We start from the raw sequence: 25,278 nt of genomic DNA, 5'->3' as shown, positions 1-25,278 counted from the left end.
GCAGAAAACAAAGGTTTGGATTGTTTTTATGTCCCCTAGTGAAAACACTCATCGTTGCTGATTTTCACAAAAAACAAAACTATTTTAATTGCTTTGGTGAGTGGTTTGTCCCTTCACTTAAGAATGGCAGTTAAACATTCAAAGCTGGAAGGGAAAGCTGGCTTGGAAGAAACAACAGGCTGCAACAGGATGAAATAAAGGGAACGGTTGATTTGAAATGCAGGTATCCTCTCACTAACCTTTCTAAGAAACTAAAAATATGGATCTTGCAGCAACACCATCACTGTGTGGGGGAAACTCTGTAGAGGGTGGCCTGTGGCTGTTCATGTTGAGCAGTGAGGGTCTCTACACTACTATGAATCATGCCCCCACTTCTTCAACTCCTTGCTCAGTCTTTGACTGAGAGACAGGCTCCAGGCACTTAAACTGGCACTAGCCATGGTGGGGATTTGGAGGTCAACTGGAAATCTAACCCCACAGCCACCCACTGTGTCTCTCTAAGAACAGCTGAGGAGAGAGAATGAGTAGCGCTGTCATTCTGGCTGTGCAGATATAATAATCTCCTGCCTCTGACGACTGCTCCAATGGGGAATGATGCTTCAGCTCTTTGCTATGATGAAATGATTGAATATTTGCATAAATTCTACCACAGGCAAAAGTTCCTGATTCAGTTGGTACTTTCAGACACTTCCGGTGAGAGATGGCTAGGAAAGGCTGGGCACTTAGCCACAAAAAGGAAAACAGACAAGGCTGCTGTGAAGCAGCATCTTCCTATTAACTGTGAATTTTCAGTGACAAAAGTTAAAACTATTTGTCCTATGTATTTAAAAATCATCAAAACAATGCAGAAGCAAAATATAAAAATGCTAAATCTTTTCCAGCTTAATTTCCACCCTCAAAAACTGTTCTGCCTCTCTCTTGCACCTGCAAAGCTTGACCGTTCTGCATGCTGTAACCTCCTCCGGTCCTACAACTGAAGATAATCCACACTATTTGAATTCTGGACCTTTTACCATCCCTGATCTCAATTTGTCCATTAATACTAACAGAAAGTGCTGGAGAAATTCAGTTTATTTGAGATCTCCAGCATCCCCAGTGCTTTGCTTTTACTTAATTTCTCCACCATGGGAAGCCCTGTCATCAGTTGCTGAGGCTTAAACTATCGAATGATGGGCTTATGCCGATTCTCCTGTTCCCTGGATGCTGCCTGACCTGCTGCGCTTTTCCAGCAACACATTTTCAGCCTTAAACTATCGAATCCCATTCCTAATCATCTAGGACTTGTTAGCTCCATTTCCTCATTTAAAACTCTGCTTAAATCCTGTCTTCTTGAATAAACTATTTGTCTTGATATCTACTTATGCAACTTGCTGTAAAATTTTATTTGATAATGCTCCTCTGAAACATCTTAGGAGGTTTTATTGCATTACAAGTGTCATATGCATGCAAATTGTTGTTTGTGTAAATTCATTGCGTAATGTGCTATTGATCAAACTAAAAAAAACAAAGTTTTGATTGTGTGGTGATTTTAAGATGATTAACAATTAGCTTGAATGTTCCCAGACTGGAAAAAGGAAACTAAATTTCCTGCTCTCTGTTGAAGGAAACTTGTTGGGATGTGTATTCACACAGCTATCAGATGGTGTTCCTTAGATTATCTTAATAGGATAATAGGGTTGCCCTGAGACTGAGACTGGGTAAATAGACAATAGGTGCAGGAGTAGGCCTTTCTGCCCTTCGAGCCTGCACCACCATTCAATATGATCATGGCTGATCATCCTTAATCAGTATCCTGTTCCTGCCTTAAATTTGGCCTGTATTCTGGAGTTTAGAAGAATGAAAGGCAACCTCATGGAAGCATATATGATTCTGAAGAGACTTGGTGCCGTAAACACTGAGAGGTTGCTTCCCCTAGGTTCAGAAATCTGGAACATGGCTTCAGTTTAGGAGTTGATCCCTTGGGACTGAAATGAGGAAAAATTCTTCACTCAGATTGGTGAATCTTCAAATTCTCTATCTCAAAAAGTTGTGGATGCTACATCATTGAACATATTCAAGAATGTGACAGCCATCGCAGGAATTTGGGAAGTGGGCAAGAAAGCTGAGATCAGCTATGTTCAAGCTGGATGGCTGAGGAGGTTCAGAGGGGTTGGGCACATGGTCCATGCCAGCACCTGTTCCTTATATTCTTATATGTTCAGTTGTATGTCCCACAGGGAATATAATAGCAGTCACTATGCCAATATATGAGGATTAGGATATCCTATCGTTGTCCAAGCATGTTCTTTCTTAACTCCTTCAAGTTTCACTTACCTGCCAATAATACAGCAAGTCACTTTTCATGAAACTGGAAGAGTTATACTGGCATCCAGAAACACAAGCTCAAAAAGCAAAATTACAGCAAAAGCTATTCTGATGATGGAAGCTTATCCGATTCCAAACAAGTTGAGGTACACCAATACCCAAATCTCAGGTTTAGCTCTTCAGCTATCTCCACATAATAAGAAAAAGTTTAAGTCTTAAAGCCACAAAGTCCCATGAAGGTTTGGGTTGGGTAAGATGATAAAATGTTAAAAACCTGAAACGCAACTTCAATCTGCCCTCTTCCAGTTTTAACAGAGACAGGACAAAAATAAGCAGCCAATCCACTTCCAGAAGATAGGATTGGAAGTTAAATAAGCTGGTACACCTCGTATTTAACCATCATTTTAAATTTTATTCTAGCTGTTGAGTTTTCCAGTCTGCAGGAAAACTAGCAGCCAGAAGGGGCAAGGGTCTAGGTGATATCTACATACCTGCTGTATACAGTTTACTGCTCCAGCTCCCCACTATGATAAGCCAATTTCCAAGCCTTTTTCTAATCTGCTATCAACCCCCTTACTCTGGCCTTTCTGATATCCTCATAAAATGTCTGACCACCCTCAACTCTAATCCCCTATTCTATCCTCAGATCTCCATCACCATCCTGGTCTCCAATGTCACACCTGACCCATACCAAAATAATTCTTCTAATCTTACACCCCCATCCCAGACAGTCATAGGAACACAGGAAGAGGAATGGGAGTAGGCAATTCAGCCCTTTGAATCCACTTGTCCATTTAATATGATCATACCTGATCTTATCCTGGTCTCCACTCCACTTTCCTACCTGCTCTCCATAGCCATTTATTCCACTTTTCATCAGAAACTTATCTATTACTTTCTTGAACTTATTCATTGATTCTGCCTCCACTGCATTCTGAGACAGATTCATAACCCTCCAAGAGAAGAAGTTTCTCCTCATCTTAGTTTTGAACCTCCCTCATCTTGCTCTATATCAATGCTCTCTTGTTTAGGACTGTCCCATAAGGCACAATGTCCACCTTACTAATCCCCTTTAGCATTTTATATACCTCCATCAGATCCCCTTCATTCTTCTGAATTCCAGTGAGTACAAGCCGAAGGTATTCAACCACCCCTCAGACAACAGTCCTTTCATCCCTGGAATCAATCTAATGAGCCTCCTCTGCACTCCATCAGTGCCACCATAACCTTCTTCAAATAAGGAGACCAAAACTGGACACAATAATCCAGGCATGGTCACACAAACACCTTATCTAATTATAACAACACTTCTTTACTTTTATAATCCAGTCCTTTTGCAGTAAATGTCAGGATTCCATTTGCCTATCTTAGATGCTGCACCTGCATAGCCACTTTCTGTGATTCATGCACAAAGACACCCAGATCCCTCTGCACTGATGTACCTTAAATCTGCTTCCCATTTAAATAATAACTTGCCTTTTTATATTTCTGGGTAAAATGGACAACCTCACACTTCTCCAATTAAACTCCATCTCTGTTGGGTGGCAAGGTGACTCAATGCTTAGCACTGCTGTCTCACTGCGCTAGGGACCCGGGTTCAATTCCCTCCTCGGATGACTGCCTGTGTGCAGTTTGCACATTCTCCCCGTGTCTGCGTGGGTTTCCTCCAGGTGCTCCGTTTCCTCCCACAATTCAAAAGGTGCGCAGGTTAGCATGGATTGGCTAAATTGCCCGTGGTGTTAGGTTCATTAGTCAGGGGTAAATATAAGGGAGGGGAATGGGTCTGGGTGGGTTACTCTTTGGAGAGTCGTGTGGACTTGTTGGGCTGAAGGGCCTGTTTCCATACTGTAGGGAATCTAATCTGCCAGATTCTGACCCATTCTCTCAGCCTATCAATATCCATCTGTAAACTCCTTATCTCCTAATCACTGCCTCCATTCCCACCTATTTTAGTCTCATCCGCAAACCTTGCTATGTTACTCTCTATCCCTGCTTGCAGATCATTTATACAGATTGCAAATAGTTGAAATCTGAGAACTGAACCCTGCGGCACTCCACAGTTCACCATCCAAAGAAGGATCCATTTATCCTGACCCTCTGCTTTCTGTTAGTCAGCCAATCTTCTATCCAATACTCTACCTTTAAATCTCCTGGGATCTAACCTTATGGATCAGTCTTTTATGTGGCATCTTGTCAAATGCCTTCTGAATGTCAAGATATACTATATCCACCAGATCCCCATTAAATGTCTTGCTGGTTTCATCCTCAAAGAACCCCAGCAAGATTCTCAAGCACTCATGAAACTATGCTGACACTGGTGAATTGAGATTTGTTTTTCTAACTGTTCAGTTATCTCCTCCTTTATGATCGACTTCAGCAACTTCCGCATTACAGAAGGCAAACCAACTGGTCTACAATTTCCCACTTTTTTGCCTATCTTGAATAAGGGTGTACCCTCTCAAATTAGCATATACATTCCATTGGTACCTTTCCAGAATCCAGGGAATTTTGGAAAATCGTAACTAATATATCTACTATCTCTGCTGTCATCTCCTTTAATACCCTCGGGTGCAGGCCATCACACCCTGGGGACTTCTCTGCTTTTAATCCCATCAGTTTGCTTAATAACTTCACCCTAATTATAGTAATTTCATCAAGTTCCTTTCTATTAATGCAGTTTTCAGGAAGAAATTATTATCTTCCACTGTGAAAACAGAGACAAAATATTGGTTTAGTACCTCTGCCATTTTTGATTTTTCCATTATTAACACACCATTTTTATCCACTAAAGGGCCAACATTTACTTTCACTATTCTCTTCCTTTTTATATACTTATAGAAAATTTTTGGTTTCATTGCTTATGTTTTCTGCTAGTTTCGTTTTGTAGTTCATCTTAACTCTTTTGATTTCGTTTTTCATAATCCTTTGCTGACATTGAAAGTTTTCCCAATTCTCCAGAGTGCCACTAACACAATCCTGGCCTTTCCATCCTTATTTCTTTTCTCTCATCTCCACAACTACTGTCTAAAGCCAAACACTTACTTGTCCATTGTCCAACAGCCTCTCATGCACACACCTTCCCTCTCTGTTACTCCCTCAGAAGTTAATATTTCATTTTATTCTCTGCTCAATACTGCAAATCAGGCTAATAGCAATTAAGTAACCCATTTTGTACCATGTCATTATTTATTTCCAATGGTTTAGTTGAAAAGTAGATTATCAATTCACCCTCAATTCATATGTTGTAGTACTGGCAGTGGCCAATTTTATCATTGTGAGATGACACAAACCAGAAAGGAATAAACATAACGAAGAATTTAAAACATTTTATTCCTTTAGGTAAAATCCATCCTGAACATCATTTTGCCAATAAACAATGCAGATGTCGGGAGTTACTATAAAACTTTTCCAGATATGTTTTTTTCATTAATGCACATGCTTGGTCTCCAGCACACCAATATGGCACAATACTCTATCTATGCATGGCATACACAATGGAGGTCTTGTGGGGAGGGCAGATGATCCACTATGAAGATTGAGAGAGACCTGATTAAAGAAGAAAGCATTTTAGGGAAAGGTATGCAGAGAAAGACTCAGGTTCTATTGTTGGAGGGCATATTGCAAGGTTGGAATGGTTGGATCACGGCTACATTACGTAATAGTGGTTAACAAAAAGGGAAACTACAACACCCAGTTTAACTCAAAGCATTCAGAGTCATTATTTATCAGTGATGAATGTGATAATAAATTGCAAATAATGAAATATTAACCAATATTTTCTTTGCAGAACAACTATCATTCCTCCAGCTGATTCCTAATGCTAGGGAAAGCATAATTCTGCAAGGTAATTCAACAGGGCCTTTTCTGTGCTGTAAATACTGTATAATGCCCTGAAATACAATTTCTTTGGTCTCTACTTTTTTTAACTCCATTTCCTCTTTGGATCATTGGATATAATATGTGAAACCCTAATATTGTGCTTTAATCTTTAGCTTAGTTACATTCTCTAATACTTTTCCTTTAACTCATATTGTTTTCAGCATTTCAGGTGTTAATTCTTCCCTCGTGTCATTTTCTTCTGCAAACAGTGAAGCATAGGAATTCTTACGATTTTGTCAGTTTCTGTTTGTTTTCAATCTACTTACTCTCCTCCCTTCTCATAGCTGCCATTTCACACCTATCAATTAGGAATACTAAGCAAAATTTATATGAAACAATATACATAGATACATAAGATAAAATCTTGAGTCTGATCTTTGTTTTTGTGGCAAAGTGCAATCAGCATAACTTGCATTTCTCAGGCACATTTAAAATGAAAAATTTCTCACCATACTTCACCGATGCATAAGGAAAAACAACAGATTCTAAGACAAAGCAAAAACTAAGAAAGTTGACAAACCTGATGACAGAGTTTTAAGGTGCTCTAATCCTGACAAAGGGTTTAGGGAGAGATTACAGAGCATGGACTCTTTTAATGACATAGTTTTCCAAGATTTTCGAGTGTTATTAGAGTGGAAGATGCAGGCTGAGCATTTTCTACACTTGCAGCTCGTAAAGAACTATTCAGTCTAAACGTGACTAAGATTTCTCTGAACCAAGTCATATTTTATTTATTTGTTTCACATTTCTCCACCTACATTCACTCACCTTCAGCCAGTTTCATTTTTTAAATAAATACATGTTTTTTTTCCACACCAATGTGTTCAAGATCAGGAACACAAGGTGTCAAAGATAAAAGTGTGAACATACATTCCTGCCCTTGCTGACTATTCATTGACAATCTATCACGCCACCAATGATGCAGTGGCTTAAAATTATAAACATATCTTCTGTGACTTCCTCTCGTTGCAAAATTTGTTTGTCAGCTGAACACATTTGTTATTTGGATTTTACCTGTCAAATTATTCCCCAAGAATACTCTTCAATTAAAATTCTTTGATTGACAATAACAATCAGACAAAGCTATTTTCTAACCACCTTATCTGTACAAATAGTTATCTTTTATCCACATTTTTTACTTTCAGTTAACATTGCAATCATAATAAAGCTCTGAGTTATTTTGCATTTTACTGCCAGCATTGGCACACAATGATATGATGGCCTGAATTTTACTGGAAATCAGCTGTTTCAATTTTGGTGAGTTTCATGGAGAATTTCTATCCGTGAATCCTAGTAAGATTTTTCATACTATTTTAAGAAACTTAATGTCTTACCAATGTACCACACCTCTATGGTGCTCACTCTGCTCTCTTGACAGAGGTTGGAAGTATTCACCAATGCTGGTGCTTTCTTTAAAGTCCAGCTCTGCACCAGCTTAAGATCTGTCAATCTGCAACTGCCTTGCACAGCTCCTGTCAACCATCCAAGACATCTCGAACAAAGAGAAATTAGAGCCCAACTTTGCTGGCAGGTCTCTGGAGGTCCTGGAGGAAGGGAATGCATGCAATCACTGCCCATGAAGTGTGTCTTGATGATGTTGCTTCTTGTTGCTTACCAGTGAGAATCCCATCTTCCCATTCAACACTTAGTTGGAAATGGCACATTTTTCTCTCAGTGACATGGAATTTCTTCAGTGTCATACGCACATGATTTTGCCAACTTTCTCTTCAACACTCATGTTGTTCAATGGCTGGCAAAATTCAGCTTAATGCATTAATATCCTAGTACTCTCCCAATCAGAGGGTAGATTGTGAGATCTAATTATATTTCCCAAAATGTTCCAGAAAGTGATAGGGAATAGGTTTGGACAGGACAAAAGGAAATTTAAAGTTGCCAATCTCACATGTCTCACATGCCCAACAAGTCTCATATGCCCAACAAATCTTCCTCATCTCTTATTTGCATTAACAATGTTTGCCAGAGATAATATGCTTACAGTCACAGTGTCATACAGCACAGAAACAGACACTTTGGTCCAACCAGTCCATGCTGACCATAATCCCAAACTAAACTGGTCCCACTTGCCTGTGTATGGCTTATATCCCTCCAAACATTTCTTATTCATCTACTTATCTAAATGTCTTTTAAACAGTTGGAACTGGACCCACACCTATCACGTCCTCTGGAAGTCCATGTTTTCTTGTTTCATAAATAACAGCTCTATTTATTACTTAAAAATAAGATGAAAACATTAAAATGGAGTGAAATACAAATTAAAGAAGGTCAGTTACAATAATCAGATATTTCAAACTGTTTAAGTAAGCAATTAATAAGCATAAATGTAAATTCTTAGAAAATAGATTTGTATTCATGATGTACTTCCTTTTCATATTAGCATTGAATTAACTCAGACAGTATGTATTGCCTTTGGAAATCAAATTATAACAGTTTGTAATATATATGCAACTGCAATAATATCCTTGCTTTGTTGAAGTATTCTTCATTGCCACATTAATTTTATCCCAACAGAAGATTCGACCTTTATTCCTTGGATTGTGGCTTCCAGGAAGGGTGAGGCACTGAAGAAAATTTCCAATAAAATAGTTGTGAGAGAAAATGGCTATTACACTGTGTACAGTCAGGTAAGCATAACCTTATAGTAACTAGCGAGCTGTAGAGCTGGCTTCACAGTATAAATTGGGAATGTGAGGTTTCTCTTAATTGCCATATCCTGGAAGCATAAGTGTGGTTGCCAACCATAAACTGTGTTTGCCTTAGTGGAATGTTACAGTTTGGGCATTCTCCCAGTAATTTTCTGCTCAGGTCATAGTGAAAACTTGTTTCCATTAACATAACATAGATAGGAATGCCATCTCACAGGACTGCTGTGAAAATTCCAGGGAATAAACATGAACTTCTTCCTGATGAGCAATCTAAGAGAAAAATTGTAGGGTCATAAAAAAAAGTTTTTTTTCCTCTTCTTTTGAGCATATTTTTAAAAACAAGTTATAAACATTGTGCAGATAAAAATGTCTGTTTGGTTGTGCAAGATGGTTGTAGTCAGGCGATCGTATGATAAAACCTCTGGGAATATGTCCAAAAGAAGTTGGCAACCACTAGCTAGGATCTCTTTGGGATAAAAACCGAAAGCCCTGTGGATGCTGTAAATCAGAACCAAAAATAGAAGTTGCTGGAAAAGCTCAGCAGATCTGACAGCATCTGTGAGAGAAGTGAAAGTTAATGTTTCAGCTCTGGTGAACCTTCCTCAGAACTATCGAAACATTAACTTTGATTTCTCTTCACAGATGCTGCCAGATCTGCTGAGCTTTTCCAGCAACTTCTGTTTTTATATCTCTGGGATAGTTTGGCCAGGATTAATAAGTACCGCTTAATTGCAACAGCAAACACTGGAGACCATGTGAGATAGCCACAATATTGTTACTTTTCTTTTAAATGACAATAAATGTTTAATAATTTTATTTACAAAATAAACCTAATTGACGTAATTAGAGGTTAAATAATACATAATGTTAGAATGTCAGTTTTACAATGTGTTTGTTTTAACTGAAAAGTGTAGCACAGTCAAACAGCTCTGTTGAGCATTCCCAGCTGGATAGGAATGCACCATAATGAATTTTAGTGGACAGTCTATACAGTATTCTCTTCTGTCACAACATAAAACAAAGAACTGTTGATGCTGGAGCCCTGAAACTAAAATAGAAAATGCTGGAAAAACTCAGGTCTGGCAGCCTCTCTGGAGAGAAAAACAGTTAACATTTCAAGTCCACTGACCCTTCATCAGAACACATCCAGTTTTCTGCACACAGCCATGATTTGGGTTCAGGATAGACTAGGAGAAAGTGAGGACTGCAGATGCTGGAGATCAGAGCTGAAAAATGTGTTGCTGGAAAAGCGCAGCAGGTCAGGCAGCATCTAAGGAGCAGGAGAATCGCGTTTCGGGCATAAGCCCTTCTTCAGGAATGAGGAGGATGTGCCAAGCAGGCTAAGATAAAAGGTAGGGAGGAGGGACTTGGGGGAGGGGCATTGGAAATGCGATAGGTGGAAGGACGTTAAGGTGAGGGTGATAGGCCGGAGATGGGGTGGGGGCGGAGAGGTCGGGAAGAAGATTGCAGGTCAAGAAGGCGTTGCTGAGTCTGAGGGTTGGGACTGAGATAAGGTGGGGGGAGGGGAAATGAGAAAGCTGGAGAAATCTGCATTCATCCCTTGTGGTTGGAGGGTTCCTAGGCGGAAGATGAGGCGCTCTTCCTCCAGATGTCGCGTTGCCATGGTCTGGCGATGGAGGAGGCCAAGGACCTGCATGTCGTTGGCGGAGTGGGAGGGGGAGTTAAAGTGTTCAGCCACAGGGCGGTTGGGTTGGTTGGTGCGGGTGTCCCAGAGGTGTTCTCTGAAACGTTCCGCAAGTAGGCGGCCTGTCTCCCCAATGTACAGGAGGCAACATCGGGTGCAGCGGATGCAGTAAATGATGTGTGTGGAGGTGCAGGTGAGTTTGTGATGGATATGGAAGGATCCCTTGGGGCCTTGGAGGGAAGTGAGGGGGGAGATGTGGGCGCATGTTTTGCATTTCTTGCGGTTGCAGGGGAAGGTGCCGGGAGTGGAGTTTGGGTTGGTGGGGGGTATGGACCTGACGAGGGAGTCGCGGAGGGAGTGACCTTGCACCTTCAGACTTAAACTTCTTTAGAATTCTACTATTGCTTATTAATATCAAATACTCTCATACATGGTAATCTGAGATATATCAGGCTTTTATGTTACTATTACATTATGAAGAAACTACTCTCTGAGCACTATCTCTAATTTATCCAACTGACTCTACCCACATTGTGTAATTTATGCCCATTATGGAGCAGTTCTATCCTTAGCACAATTCTATAAGTTCAGTCATCAGGAGGATAAATCCCCTATGCTTTATTTATTTGTGCTGGTAGCAGATGAGGGATCTTTGTGGGTATAAAGACACAGACTGGTATGGCAATACATTTAAAAGTTAATTTATAAGGCCTTTCAAACTTTCCCAGTCCTGTATACTGACACTCTAAGATGTTTTTGCAGTGTTTGAGAGTTCCTATACTGTACATAGGAGGTTGAGGGCAAAAGATCGCTTCTTACTCATGAAAACGTTTGCAGGTCACTGATGATGTACACTTCCTTCAGATATGTGTGATCTCTGAGTGTCAGTACATTGTGCAATAACAGTTTAACTGTAGGTGTGGTGCCTCCATCTGCACACAGTCACTATAATATGTTCACTTTAACTAATGACAGTGCGTTATCTGAGATCACTGTGATGCTGGCATCAGCATCCAGCTAAAACTTGGATCACCTTTTATGTAGATGAATTTGTCAGGTTGACACCCAGTGACAGTTTAATTTCTCCTAGGGAAGGGTAATGTTAGTTTTCCAGAGACAGTTGTCACTCATATAGAGAAGTTTATTCCATTGTGTAATTGAGATGTTTTTCCAGGCTCTCGTCCAAGTCATGAGTGTACATGTCGCCTTGGTAACAATTTGGTTTGTTGCTTGCTTTGTTCTTTAGACTGTGGTGCCTCTTCAAGCAATGATCTCTTTTCCTACATTGAATACATTAATGGAATAAGATCAGCCAATATTTTCTTTGATGTGAAGATTTGAAACCATACCTGTTATAGGATACTCTAGCATTAGATTGTTTTAGAGTTCCCATTGAAGTTGTCACATGTGGTTTTATTGTTAATTGTAGGTCTGTCTTCCGTGGTTGAATGCTTTATTGTGCTTTAAGTAGTGCTATTTCGTAGGAAGAGTACAACTTTCTGTAGTGTGTTCTACATTTGCTGTATAATGCTTTTTAAACAATTATCTGAACTCTGTATCTACTGCATTTGGAATGCTTGTTCTCGAGCTGGGTCCTCTTTTGTTTGAAGATATTCAATATTGATTTGACAATAATAACATAGAAACGTAGAAGATAGGAGTAGGAGCAGACCATTTGACCTCTCAATCCTGCTCTGCCATTCATTGTGGTCATGGCTGAACAGCAAGCTCAATTCTCTAGCTTTTTTTTGGTTACTTACAGTGTGGAACCAAACAAGTCCACACCGACCCTCTGAAGAGCAACCCACCCAGACCCATTCCCCAACATTTACCCCTTCACCTAACACTAAGGGCAATTTAGCATGGCCAATTTACCCTAACCTGCACATTTTTTGGCCCTCTCGCCATATCCCTCGATCCCTTTAGCCACAAGAGTTATATCTACCTTTTTCTTGGAAACACATCATGTTTTGGCTTCAACTGCTTTCTGTGGTTGTGAATTGCCAGGCTTACCACTCTCTGGGTGAAGACATTTCTTCTCATTTCAATCCCAAAAGGTTCATTCCTTATCCTTAACCTATGACTCCTCGTTCAGGACTTTCCCACCACCAGGAATATCCTATCTAGTCCTTTTACAATTTTAGAGGTTTCTATGACATTTCCTCTTTCTTCTAAATTCCAGTGAATTAAATCCTAACCAATTCAATCTCTCCTCAATTCTACCATCCCAGGAATCAATTTGGTAAACCTTTGCTGTACTTCCTCCATAACAAGAATACACTTTCTCAGATTAAGAGACCAAAATGGCACAATATTCCAGATGTGGCCTTACCAATGCCCTGTATAATTGCAGTAGGATGTCCTTCTTCCTGGACTCGAATCCTCTCACTATGAAGGCCAACATATATTTGCCTTCTTCACTGCCTGCTGTACCTATATGGTTAGATTCAGTGAATGGTGCAGGAGGACAGCCAGGTCTCATTGAACATTCGCCTCTCTCAAATTACAGTCATCCAAACATTAATCTTCCTTCCCATTTTTGCTACCAACATGGATAATCTCACATCTACCCTGTATCTGCCATGCATTTGCCCACTTTCTCAGCCAAATCATGCAGTAGCATCTCTACATGCTCCACCCAGCTCACCCTAGTATGCTATGATACTGTCACCTAGGAGCTCCTGTTGTAAGTTTACACAGTTGCTTGTTTCTGACAGTACACACAGTTGTAAATGAACAGGTCTACAGACTTTCCTGGGAATTGATATATGCTATTGAAGCACAAGTTCACCAGTGTTTTATTTGTTCTTGAAGTGAAGTATTGATCAAAAGGCTCTTATGAGGGTATCAATGTAATTTGTTTGTCATTGATCTGTTTTCTGTATAATACATGCTCTTATGTTCTTCCCATACAGTGCAGAAGTCTGATAACCTGTTCTGCAGTTGATCTTGTGTCCAATCATTGGAAATGTTTGAAATGTTAGGGATTGTGCTTTCTACATTTGTCAAGTTGCTGACCAACAAATTAATCTAATAGCTTGATTTTTTTTTGTTAAAAAGATCAATACCTGTCAATTTTGCTGCTTTGGCTAATTTTCAAAAGCCTCTTGAAATGTTGAGCATATTCTTGATTTGGATGGTATCTGTTGGGATTCCAATGTCCTTGTATTATACTCATTTTGATGTCTTGCTGTAATCTGTGTTGGTTAAAGCTATTGTTGCTTTGTTGTTGTAAAGATTGATGTTCTAAAATTGAAAGCTATTGGTGTTTCTGCATTTTAAATGTTGTTTTCAGTGTTAGTCTAGCTTTTTTTCATGGCTGCTCATTCAGGAATTAGCCCCTTCACTGCAAGATGGCTTTTATTGCTGACACACCTTTCCTCACCCGCGCTAACTACATCCACTCCCCGCCCCCACCTCCCCACGCCCACCAAATCACTTCCCACCAATGCCTGAAAAGCTTGTTTTCCCAATTACTTGCTGCAAAATAACTTTATTCACTTACTGTTGTCTTTGATGATTTCTCTCCTGGAAATTTCTGTTCAGTGATTATTCCTTCAGTGTGGTTTTCAGCTCTGTGACCCTTCAGTTGCAAACCAGTCTTAAAACTACTTCAACAATTTCTTGAAAAAGTAATTTTCTTTTTAGTTATTCTCTTCTCCAAACAATTTCAGATGTTTTAAATATGTTCTGGGCTCCACACTACCTGAAGGATGTGGATGCTTTGGAGAGGATCCAGAAAAGGTTTACCAGGATGTTACCTGGTATGGAGGGATTTGACAGACTGTGTATGTTTTCACTGGAACACAGCAGGTTGGAGGGCGACCTGATAAAAGTTTATAAGACTGTGAGTAGCATGGATAGAGTGGAAAGTATGAAGCTTTTTCTCAGGGTGGAGGGGTCAGTTACTAGGGGACACAGGTTCAAGTTGCCGCGGCGGTGGGGGGATGTTCAAAAGAGATGTATGAGGCACGTTTTTCACACAAAGGATGGTGAGTGCCTGGAATGCGCTACCAGAGGAAGTGGTGGAAGCAGACACAACAGCAGCATTCAAGAAGCATCTGGATGAATGCATGAATAGGAAGGGAATAGAAAGGTACAGATCCTGTAAGTGAAGACAGTTTTAGAATGGAAGGTCAAAATACATCGGCACAGGCTTGGAAGGCTGAAGGGCCTTTTACTGTGCTGTTTTGTCCTTTGTTTTTTAAACATCAATGCTGCCACAATTTTCTAGGCAGTGGATCCCATCACTGGTAGTATTACGTGATGTGCCACTTGATTTTATGCTCATAATCATGAATTTAGGTTTTTGACAGATTGGTCAATGAGAAGGCAAGATCAAGAATCTCTGCTGACTTCGTCTGTGGGAACTGCACCCAACTCCAGCTCCTCGAGAACCGTGTTAGGGAACTGGAGCTGGAGCTGGATGAACTTCGGATCATTTGGGAGGCGGAGGGGGTTACTGAGAGAAGTTACAGGGAGGTAGTTATTCCACAGCCACATGAAGAAAGTAAATGGGTTACCGTCAGGGCTAGGAAAGGGAACCAGCAGGCAGTGCAGGGATCTCCTGAAGCTGTTCCCCTCAACAGCAAGTATACTGTTTTGGATACTGTTTGGGGAGATGACTTACCAGGAGTAAGCAATGGAGCACAGGTCTCTGGCGCAGAGTCTGTCCCTGTTGCTCCAAGGGGAAGGGGGAAGAGGAGCAGAGCTTTAGTCATTGGGGACTCCATTGTTAGGGGGACAGATAGGAGGTTTGATGGGAACAAGAGAGACACACAATTGGTGTGCTGCCTCCAAGGTGCCAGAGTTCATGATGTCTCTGATTGTGTTTTGGGGATCTTTGAGGGGAAGGGGGAGCAGCCCCAAAGTCATGATCCACATAGGCACCAACGACATAGATAGGAAGAAATGTGGGGATCTAAGGCAGATATTCAGGGACCTATCTTAGAGCTTAGAGCTAGAACAAATATAGTAATCATCTCTGGTTTGTTGCCTGTGCCTCATGCTAGTGAAGCGAGGAACAGGGAGAGAGCGGAGCTGACCACGGGGCTGCAGGGATGGTGCAGGAGGGAGGTTTTGGAATCTTGAATAATTGGAGCTGTTTCTGGTGAAGATGGAACCTCTACAAACAGCTGAACCAGAAGGGTACCAATATCCTGGGGGGTGAAGTTTGCTAATGTTCTTTGGGGGGATTAAACTAATGCAGCAGGGGGATGGGAACCTGAATTGTAGTTCCAGTGTAGAGGAGGTTGAGGGTCGTGAGGTCAGAGATAGGTTTACAAGGTCGCGAGATGGCACCTGCAATTAGGATGTTGGTTTAAAATGGGTGTACTTCAATGCCAGGAGCATCCAGAATTGCAGCGTGGGTTGGTACCTGGGATTTCGATGCTGTGGTCATTTCAGAGACATGGCTAGAGGAAGGACAGGAATGGTTGTTGCAGATTCCTGGATCTAGATGTTTCAGTAAGAACAGAGAAGATGGTAAAAGAGGTGGGGGGAGGGGGAGGGGAGTGTGGCATTGTTAATCAAGGGTAGTATTACAGCAGTTGAGATAATGTTTGAGGGCTCATCCACTGATGTAGTTTGGGCTGAGGTTAGAAACAGGAACGGACAGATCACCTTGTTGGGAGTTTTCTATAGGGCTCCAAATTGTTCCAGGGATGTAGAGAAAAGGATAACAAAGATGATTCTTGATAGGAGTAAGAGTAACAGTGTAGTCATTATGGAGGACTTTAACTTCCCCAATATTTACTGGGAATACTATAGTTCAAGTAGTTGAGGTGGGTCAGTTTTTGTTCAATATGTGCAGGAGGGTTTTCTGACAAAGTATGTAGACAGTTCAACAAGGAGCGATGCCATATTGGATTTGGTACTGGGGAATGAACCTGGCCAGGTGTTAGATTTGGAGGTAGGTGAGTACTTTGGGTGATAGTGACCACAATTTGGTTATGTTTACAATAACAATGGGCAAGGATAGGTATATACCACAGGGAAAGATGTATAACTGGGGGAAAGGCAATTATGATGCAATCAGGCAAGATTTAGGATGCACAGGATGGGAAAGGAAACTGCAAGGGATGGACACACTTGAAAAGTGGAGCTTATTCAAGGAACAGCTACTGCAGGTCCTTGACAAGTATACACCTATCAGGCAGGAATGTAGTTGTTGAGAGAGAGAGAGCCATGGTTTACTAAAGAAATTGAAGCTCTTGTCAAGAGAAAGAAGAAGGCTTATTTGAGGATGATGTGTGATGGCTCAGTAAGGGGGGTTGAGAATTATAAGTTAGCCAGAAAAGATCAGGAACATGGGACTGGGATATCATGGCAATAACAGAAACAAGGCTCAGGGATTGGCAGCTTAATGTTATAGGATACAAATGCTGCAGGAAGGATAGAAAGGGAGGCAAGAGAGGAGGGGGAGTGGTGTTTTTGATAAGAGACAGCATTACAGCTGCGCTGAAGGAGGATATTCCTAGAAATACATCCAGGGAAGTTATTTGGGTGGAACTGAGAAATAAGAAAGGGATGATCACCTTATTGGGATTGTATTATAGACCTCCTAATAGTCAGAGGGAAATTGAAAAACAAATTTGTAAGGAGATCTCAGCTATCTCTAAGAATAACAGGGTGGTTATGGAAGGGGATTTTAACTTTCCAAACATAGACTGGGACTGCCATAGTGTTAAGGGTTTAGATGGAGAGGAATTAGTTAAGTGCGTACAAAAACATGTTCTGATTCAGTATGTGGATGTACCTACTAGAGAAGGTACAAAACTTGACCTACTCTTGGGAAAAAAGGCAGGGCAGGTGACTGAGGTGTCAGTGGGGGAGCACTTTGGGGCCAGCGACCATAATTCTATTAGATTTAAAATAGTGATGGAAAAGGATAGAACAGATCTAAAAGTTGAAGTTCTAAATTGGAGAAAGGCCAATTTTGATGGTATTAGGCAAGAACTTTCGAAAGCTGATTAGAGGCAGATGTTCACAGGTAAAGGGATGGCTGGAAAATGGGAAGCCTTCAGAAATGAGATAATGAGAATCCAGAGAAAGTATATTCCTGTTAGGGTGAAAGGAAAGGCTGGTAGGTATAGGGAATGCTGGATGACTAAAGAAATTGAGGGTTTGGTTAAGAAAAAGAAGGAAGCATATGTCAGGTATAGACAGGATAGACCGAGTGAATCCTTTGAAGAGTATAAAGGAAGTAAGAGTATACTTAAAGGGAAATCAGGAGAGCAAAAAGGGGACATGAGATAGCTTTGGCAAATAGAATTAAGGAGAATCCAAAGGGTTTTTACAAATACATTTAGGACAAAAGGGTAACTAGGGAGAGAATAGGGCCCCTCAAAGATCAGCAAGACGGCCTTTGTGTGAAGCCGCAGAAAATGGGGGAGATACTAAACAAGTATTTTGCATCAGTATTTACTGTGGAAGAAGGTATGGAAGATATAGACTGTAGGGAAATAGATGGTGACATCTTGGAAAATATCCAAATTACAGAGGAGGATGTGCTGGATGTCTTGAAATGCATAAAGGTGGATAAATCCCCAGGACCTGATCAAGTGTACCATAGAACTCTCTGGGAAGCTAGAGAAGTGATTGCTGAGCCTCTTGCTGAGATATTTGTATCATCGATAGTTACAGGTGAGGTGCCAGAAGACTGGAGGTTGGCTAACGTGGTGCCACTGTTTAAAAAGGGTGGTAAGGACAAGCCAGGGAACTATAGACCAGTGAGCCTGACGTTGTGGTGGGCAAGTTGTTGGAGGGAATCCTGAGGGACAGGATGTACATGTATCTGGAAAGACAAGGACTGATTAGAGATAGTCAAACATGACATTATGTGGGAAATCGTGTCTCACAAACTTGATTGAGTTTTTTTAGGAAGTAACAAAGAGGATTGATGAGAGCAGAGTGGTAGATATGATCTATATGGACTTCAGTAAGGTGCTTGACAAGGTTCCCCATCGGAGTCTGATTAGCAAGATTAGATCTCATGGAATATAGAGAGAACTAGCCAGTTGGATACAGAACTGGCTCAAAGATAGAAGACAGAGGGTGGTGGTGGAGGGTTGTTTTTCAGACTGGAGACCTGTGACCAGTGGAGTGCCACAAGGATCGGTGCTGGGCCCTCTACTTTTTGTCATTTACATAAATGATTTCGATGCGAGCATAAGAGGTACAGTTAGTAAGTTTGCAGCTGACACCAAAATTGGACAGCGAAGAGGGTTACCTCAGATTGAAACAGGATCTTGACCAGATGGGCCAATAGGCTGAAAAGTGGCAGATGGAGTTTAATTCAGATAAATGCGAGGTGTTGCATTTTGGGAAAGCAAATCTTAGCAGGACTTATACACTTGATGGATAGGTCCTAGGGAGTGTTGCTGAACAAAGAGACCTTGGAGTGAAGGTTCATAGCTCCTTGAAAGTGGAGTCACAGGTAGATAGGATAGTGAAGAAGGCGTTTGGTATGCTTTCTTTTATTGGTCAGAGTATTGAGTACAGGATTTGGGAGGTCATGTTGTGGCTGTACAGGACATTGATTAGGCGACCGTTGGAATGTTGTGTGCAATTCTGGTCTCCTTCCTATTGGATAGATTTTGTGAAACTTGAAAGGGTTCAGAAAGGATTTACAAGGATGTTGCCAGGGTTGGAGGGTTTGAGCTATAGGGAGAGGCTGAACAGGCTGGGGCTGTTTTCCCTGGAGTGTCGGAGGCTGAGGGGTGGCCTTATAGAGGTTTACAAAATTATGAGGGACATGGATGGGTAAATAGACAAAGTCTTTTCCCTGGGGTCGGGGTGTCTAGAGGGCATAGGTTTAGGGTGAGAGGGGAATGATATAAAAGGGATGTGCGGGGCAACCTTTTCACACAGAGGGTGGTACAAGTATGGAATGAGCTGCCAGAGGAAGTGGTGGAGGCTGGTACAATTGCAACATTTAAGAGGCATTTGATGGGTATATGAATAGGAAGGGTTTGGAGGGATATGGGCCGGGTTCTGGCAGGTAGGACTAGATTGGGTTGGGATATCTGGTCGGCATGGACGGGTTGGACCGAAGGGTCTGTTTCCATGTTGTACATCTCTATGACTCTATCTAAAGAAAGGGCTAAGAAGAGCCAGGAGAGGACATGCAACGGTAGCAGATCCGCCAACTTTAAGTACATTTAAGTCGACATTGGACAAGCATATGGACGTACAGGGAATAGTGTAGATTAGATGGGCTTCAGATTGGTATGACAGGTCGGCGCAACATCGAGGGCCGAAGGGCCTGTACTGCGCTGTAATGTTCTATGCTCCATGTTCTATTAAGTTGTTGGCAGATAGGATCAAGGAAAACCCTAAGGCCTTCTATAGACATATCAGGAATAAAAGAATGACTAGAGTAAGATTAAGGCCAATCAAAGATAGCAGCGGAAAGTTATGTGTGGAATCTGAGGCAATGGGGAAGCGCTTAATGAATATTTTTCATCAGTATTCACAATAGAAAAGGGCAGTGTTAGTGAGAATACAGAGATACAGGCTACTAGATTAGATCAGATTGCGATTGACAAAGAGGAAGTTTTAGCAATTTTGGAAGATCTGAAAATAGATAAGACCCCCTGGGTCAGATGGAATTTATCCTTGGATTCTCTGGGGAGCCAGGGAGGAGATATCAGAGCCTTTGACTGTGATCCTTATGTCATCATTTTCATCAGGAGTAGTGCCAGAAGACTGGAGGATAGCAAATGTTGTTCCCTTGTTTAAGAAGGGGAGTCGGGACAACCCTGGTAATTATAGGCCAGTGAGCCTAACTCCGGTTGTGGGTGAGGTGTTGGGAAAGGTTATAAGAAATAGGATTTATAATCATCTGGAAAGGAATAATTTGATTAGGGATAGTCAACACAGTTACGTGAAGGGTAGGTCGTGCTTCACTAACCTCATTGAGTTCTTCGAGAAGGTGACAAAACAGGTGGATGAAGGTAAAGTAGTTGATATGGTGTATATGGATTTCAGTAAGGCGTTTGTAAAGGTTCTGCAAGGTAGGCTATTGCACAAAACACAGTTTCGGGATTGAAGGTGATTTAGTGATTTGGATTAGAAATTGGCCAGCTGAAAGAGGACAGAGGTGGTGGTTGATGGGAAATGTTCATCCTGGAGCTCAGTTACCAGTGGTGTACCGCAAGGATCTGTTTTGGGGCCACTCCTGTTTGTCATTTTTATAAATGATCTGGATATGGGCTTAGAAGGATGGGTTAGTAAATTTGCGGATGACATTAAAGTAGGCAGAGTTGTGGATAGTGCCGAAGCATGTTGTGGGTTACAGAGGGACATAAGTAAGATGCAGAACTGGGCTAAGAAGTGGCAAATGGAGTTTAATGCGGAAAAGTGTGAGGTAGTTCACTTCAGAAGAAGTAACAGGAAAGCAGAGTCCTGGGCTAATGGTAAAATTCTTGGCAGTGTACATGAACAGAGAGATCTCGATGTCCAGGTGCATAAATCCCTGAAAGTTGCCACCCAGATTGATAGGGTTGTTAAGAAGGTATATGGTGTGTTGGTGTTTATTGGTAGGGGGATTGAGTTTTAGAGCCATGAGGTCATGCTTCAACTGTTCAAGACACTGGTAAGACTGCACATCGAGTATTGCAGTTCTGGTCGCCGCATTAAAGGAAGGATGTGGAAGTTTTGGAAAGTGTTCAGAGGAGATTTACTAGGATGTTGCCTGGTACAGAAGGAAAGGCAGAGGGATCAGGCTGTTTTTGTTGGAGAGAAGAAGGCTAAGAGGTGACTTAATCGAGACATATAAGATAATCAGAGGCTTAGATAGGGTGGACAGCGAGAGCCTTTTTCCTTGGATGGTGAAGGCTAACATGAGGGGACATAGCTTCAAATTGAGGGGCGATAGATTTAGGACAGATATCAGGGGTAGTTTCTTTACTCAGAGAGTAGTAGAGGTGTGGAATGGCCTGCCTGCAACAGTAATAGACACGCTGACGTTAAGGGCATTTAAATGGGCATTGGACAGACATATGGATAATAACGGAACGGTATAGGTTAGGTGGGGATCAGATTAATTTCACAGGTCAGCACAACATTAAGGGCCGAAATGGCCTGTATTGCGCTGTAACGTTCTATGTTCTATGTCCTCAGATTCAGATTTAGGGTTTGTTAGAATTCTGTTTATTGCGTATGCATTATAATATGAAGTATGTCAGGCTCTAATCTGTTAAATTAAGACACTAATCTCTGACCGCTATCTTCCATCTTCTATCTACCAACAATACATAGATGGAATGAATGTGAGGTTACCTATTTGGTAGCAAAAACAGGAAACTGAATGGTAATAAATTGGGAAAAAGGGAGGTGCACTGAGACCAGGATGTCCCTGTACAGCAGTCACTGAAAGTTAGCATGCAGGTGCAGCAAGCAGTAAAAAAGATGAATGATATGTTAGCCTTCATAGTAAGAGGATTTGAGAATGGGAGGAGGGATGTTTTGCTGCAGATATACAGGACTTTGATGAGACAACTCCTGGAGTATGTTTTGGTCCGTTTATCTGAGGAAGGATGTTCTGGCTCTGGAGAGAGTGCAATAAAGGTTTACCAGACTGAAACCTGGGATGGCAGAGCTGATGTATGTAGGGAGACTGGATCAATTAGGACTTTATTCTTATAGTCTTATTCATTGGAGATTCAAAAGAGGGGATCTTATAGAAACCTATGAAATCCTAGCAGGATTAGACAGAGTAAATGCAGCAAGCATGTTCCTGATGACCAATGAGTCCAGAACCAGGGGTCACAGTCTAAAGTTCGGGGATGGGCAATCTAGAACTAAGATGAGGAGAAATTCTTTCATGCTGACAGAGGTGAGCTTGTGGAAGTCTCTGCTACAGAAAGTGGTTGAAGCCAAAACATTGCATGTTTCAAGAATGAGTTAGATCTAGCTCTTAAGGGGTCAAAGGACATGGGGAGAAAGTGGGAAGAGAGTACTGAGTTAAATGCCCAGCCACAATCATATTGAATGGGGAAAAAGGCTCCAAGGACTAAATGGCCTGCTTCTGTTTTCTATGTTTCTATGGGTCTGGGGGAAGAGTGGAGGATGCGCGCACATTCTGGAAGCAAGGGCATGTCAGTTCCCAGAAGGTAAGAGGTGAGGGATTGGGCCAGCAGCCAGAGAGTCAGGTCATTAGTGGGGTATTGGATCTGGGGGAGGGTTGGGAATCATGTTGGATGGGGATCTGGGCTGAGCAGTGTTTGGAGGGAGGGGGAGAGGTGTAAGAAGTTGGGGACGTTTCAATATCGAGCCAGATGTTTAATAGTTACCTGGAAGTTTCTAATCCTCTAATTTTTCCTGTATAATTACTAGCTTTACTGAGTCAGAACTGTTCGAAGATTTTGACTACAATGAACTGTTTTGGAGAATTCCAGACGTGGGAAATTGTCAATTAGAAATTCAATATCCCAGACAAGTCCAACGGAGTGTATCATGGTTAGGAGTCTTCATGGTCCTGGCATACAACTCCAGTCTGCACTTCTCCAAGTCTGACATTGGAATTGCTGGTCTGTTACCATAGCCCCCCAAAGCAGAGGATTTTCTTTTCGGATAGACTGTGAATTTTAATCAAATGGGATTGTAGTTTGGGGGAAAAGTGATAGGGAAATTGAAATTAGGTGAAAGATTTAAATAGTGTAATTAGCTAATAAAATAAATTATAACCAAAAAGAAACAAAACTGAGATGACAGATGAACCTGTTAGGTAGAAGAATGGCTGAACATCTACAGGGTATGTGATAAGTTAGTTTACAATGACAATGTAATAATCTTTATTACAATTTAAATCCCCAAAAGAAACATAAGAGCTTTACAAATGGAAGTAGACTGGCATATGGAGCTCCCATTCAGCAGTGTTTTAAACAAAAAATGTGAATTAAACTTTGTTTTCAGGTTGTCATTTTCAAAAAGGACTCACTGTTCCTATTCTAAAATGTAGTTAAGCTGTCAGAATCAGAACAGAATTACTGCGAATTAAATGCAATTTGGCTTGCTTTTTCCTTTCTGTGAATAGAGATGATATCAGCTAAATGGCTTAAGGATTGACTGAGGCCATCTGTACAACGTTAACTGGCTAACAACAATAAAGATGCAGCAACTAACAAAGAATGTAAAATGTAAAGATCAGACAGTTTGAGAAAGTATAATTATCAGTAGGTAGTTTACATCATATCATGAGCACGTGTTGAGTTTCTTCACAATGGTTCCTCCTGTGAGAGACACTGCTACGAGAAAAGGCATACCTGAACATAGCTCCCATCTACTCAGCAAAACAACTCTTGTTTTTACATTAATATGGATGTACTCTGCAATGTCAGTAACTTGATATAGTGAATTCTAATGTTCTCTTAACAAGAACTTACAGCATCTATTTAGGGAACTGTAATTACTCTAATGCACAAAGCAAACAAAAAACATACACATTCAATCATGTTAATTGTTTAGTTCAGTAATAATGACACATCGCCTATGACTTCACAGTTGCCGTAATGATACTGGTTTATATCATTTGACTGGCTCTGAATAATACCTTCAATTAATAATGTGTTCAAATAACAAATTCAGCAGCACTTACTTTAATTAACAACTCCCAACCCCCTACTCCAACCCCAATTCTCCAACTACTTTAATTAACTCTGATCTTCAGCAACTCCTCCTACACTTCCACATTCCAATCATTAACAAAACCCTTACCTTCCTTACTCTAATTAACCAACTGTAACCATGTGTATTCAAATTAATAATTCAATCAATAACATTATAGCAACCTTTCAACCACCCCAATTGTAATTAGCAATCAACAGCTCTACTTATTGCAATTAGTAATTCCTAACCCTGCCTACTGTAATTAAAAAAATATAATTACACCCATTGTAATTAGCAACCCCAACAGATCTAATTAGCAAACAGTGCCTTGAAGCATACAGCATCAGTATTGCCAGAGTTACCAACAAGAAAAAAACATGAATGCTAATTCTCCTAACATTCAATTCCGTAGGAGAATTTTTTAATCAAGTTATTTAAATTCCACATGTTACAAATTACATCAGTGATCATGCCTGACAACAGGATGTTAGTACATTTCTGTAAAGAAACATCAGTGACTATATTTATCATGTTCTAATGTCAGCCAAATGTGAGCATCCCCAAGTTTGTTACTTCACCTAACAATGCATATTTAGTATTTGTATTCTGATTCTGTCATGGCTGTTCATTTCACAGGTTCTGTACTATGATAACTGCATGGCCATGGGTCATGTAGTCCAGAGAAGGAAGGCTAATGTGGTTGGGAATGAACGACCTGTATTGACGCTATTTCGCTGCATTCAAAACATGCCAAACAGCTCACCCAGTAATACCTGTTTCACCGCTGGTAAGACTAGAACCATACACAGTATATCATAAAATGTATCCATCAAAGCTAAATATTATTTTTTGGAATGCTGAGTACATAAGAATATAAGCGAGGGGAAAGATTTAAAAGGAACCTAAGGGGCAACTTTTTCATGCAGAGGGTGGTACATGTATAGAATGAACTGCCAGAGGAAGTGGTGGAGGCTGGTACAATTACAACATTTAAGTTGGGTATATTAATAGGCAGGGTTTAGAGGGATATGGGCCAAGTGTTGGCAAATGGGATTAGATTAATTTAGGATGTCTGGTTGACATGGACCAGTTGGACGAAAGGTCTGTTTTCATGCTGTACATCTCTACGACTCTGTGACTCTAAGTCAGAGCAAAAGTAAAGCATGTGGAGCCTCA

General features: G+C 40.9%; 1 protein-coding gene across 1 annotated transcript in view; it reads left to right on the top strand.

Annotated features, from left to right (window-relative positions):
• Positions 1 to 25,278, top strand: part of LOC122557376 (tumor necrosis factor ligand superfamily member 13B) — a 43,594-nt gene that overhangs the window by 3,342 nt on the left and 14,974 nt on the right. The window contains exons 3-5 of the mRNA XM_043705020.2: positions 6,092 to 6,148; positions 8,713 to 8,825; positions 24,739 to 24,889. Coding sequence (XP_043560955.1) covers positions 6,092 to 6,148; positions 8,713 to 8,825; positions 24,739 to 24,889 — 321 coding nt within the window. The remainder of the gene's footprint in view (positions 1 to 6,091; positions 6,149 to 8,712; positions 8,826 to 24,738; positions 24,890 to 25,278) is intronic.

This window comes from Chiloscyllium plagiosum, unplaced genomic scaffold (genome assembly GCF_037043375.1).
Source record: "Chiloscyllium plagiosum isolate Xiang-an unplaced genomic scaffold, Cpla_swu_hap1 HiC_scaffold_11, whole genome shotgun sequence".
Taxonomy (NCBI): Eukaryota; Metazoa; Chordata; class Chondrichthyes; order Orectolobiformes; family Hemiscylliidae; genus Chiloscyllium; species Chiloscyllium plagiosum.
Note: the sequence above shows the minus strand (reverse complement) of the source record. Positions and strands in the feature narration are given on the sequence as shown.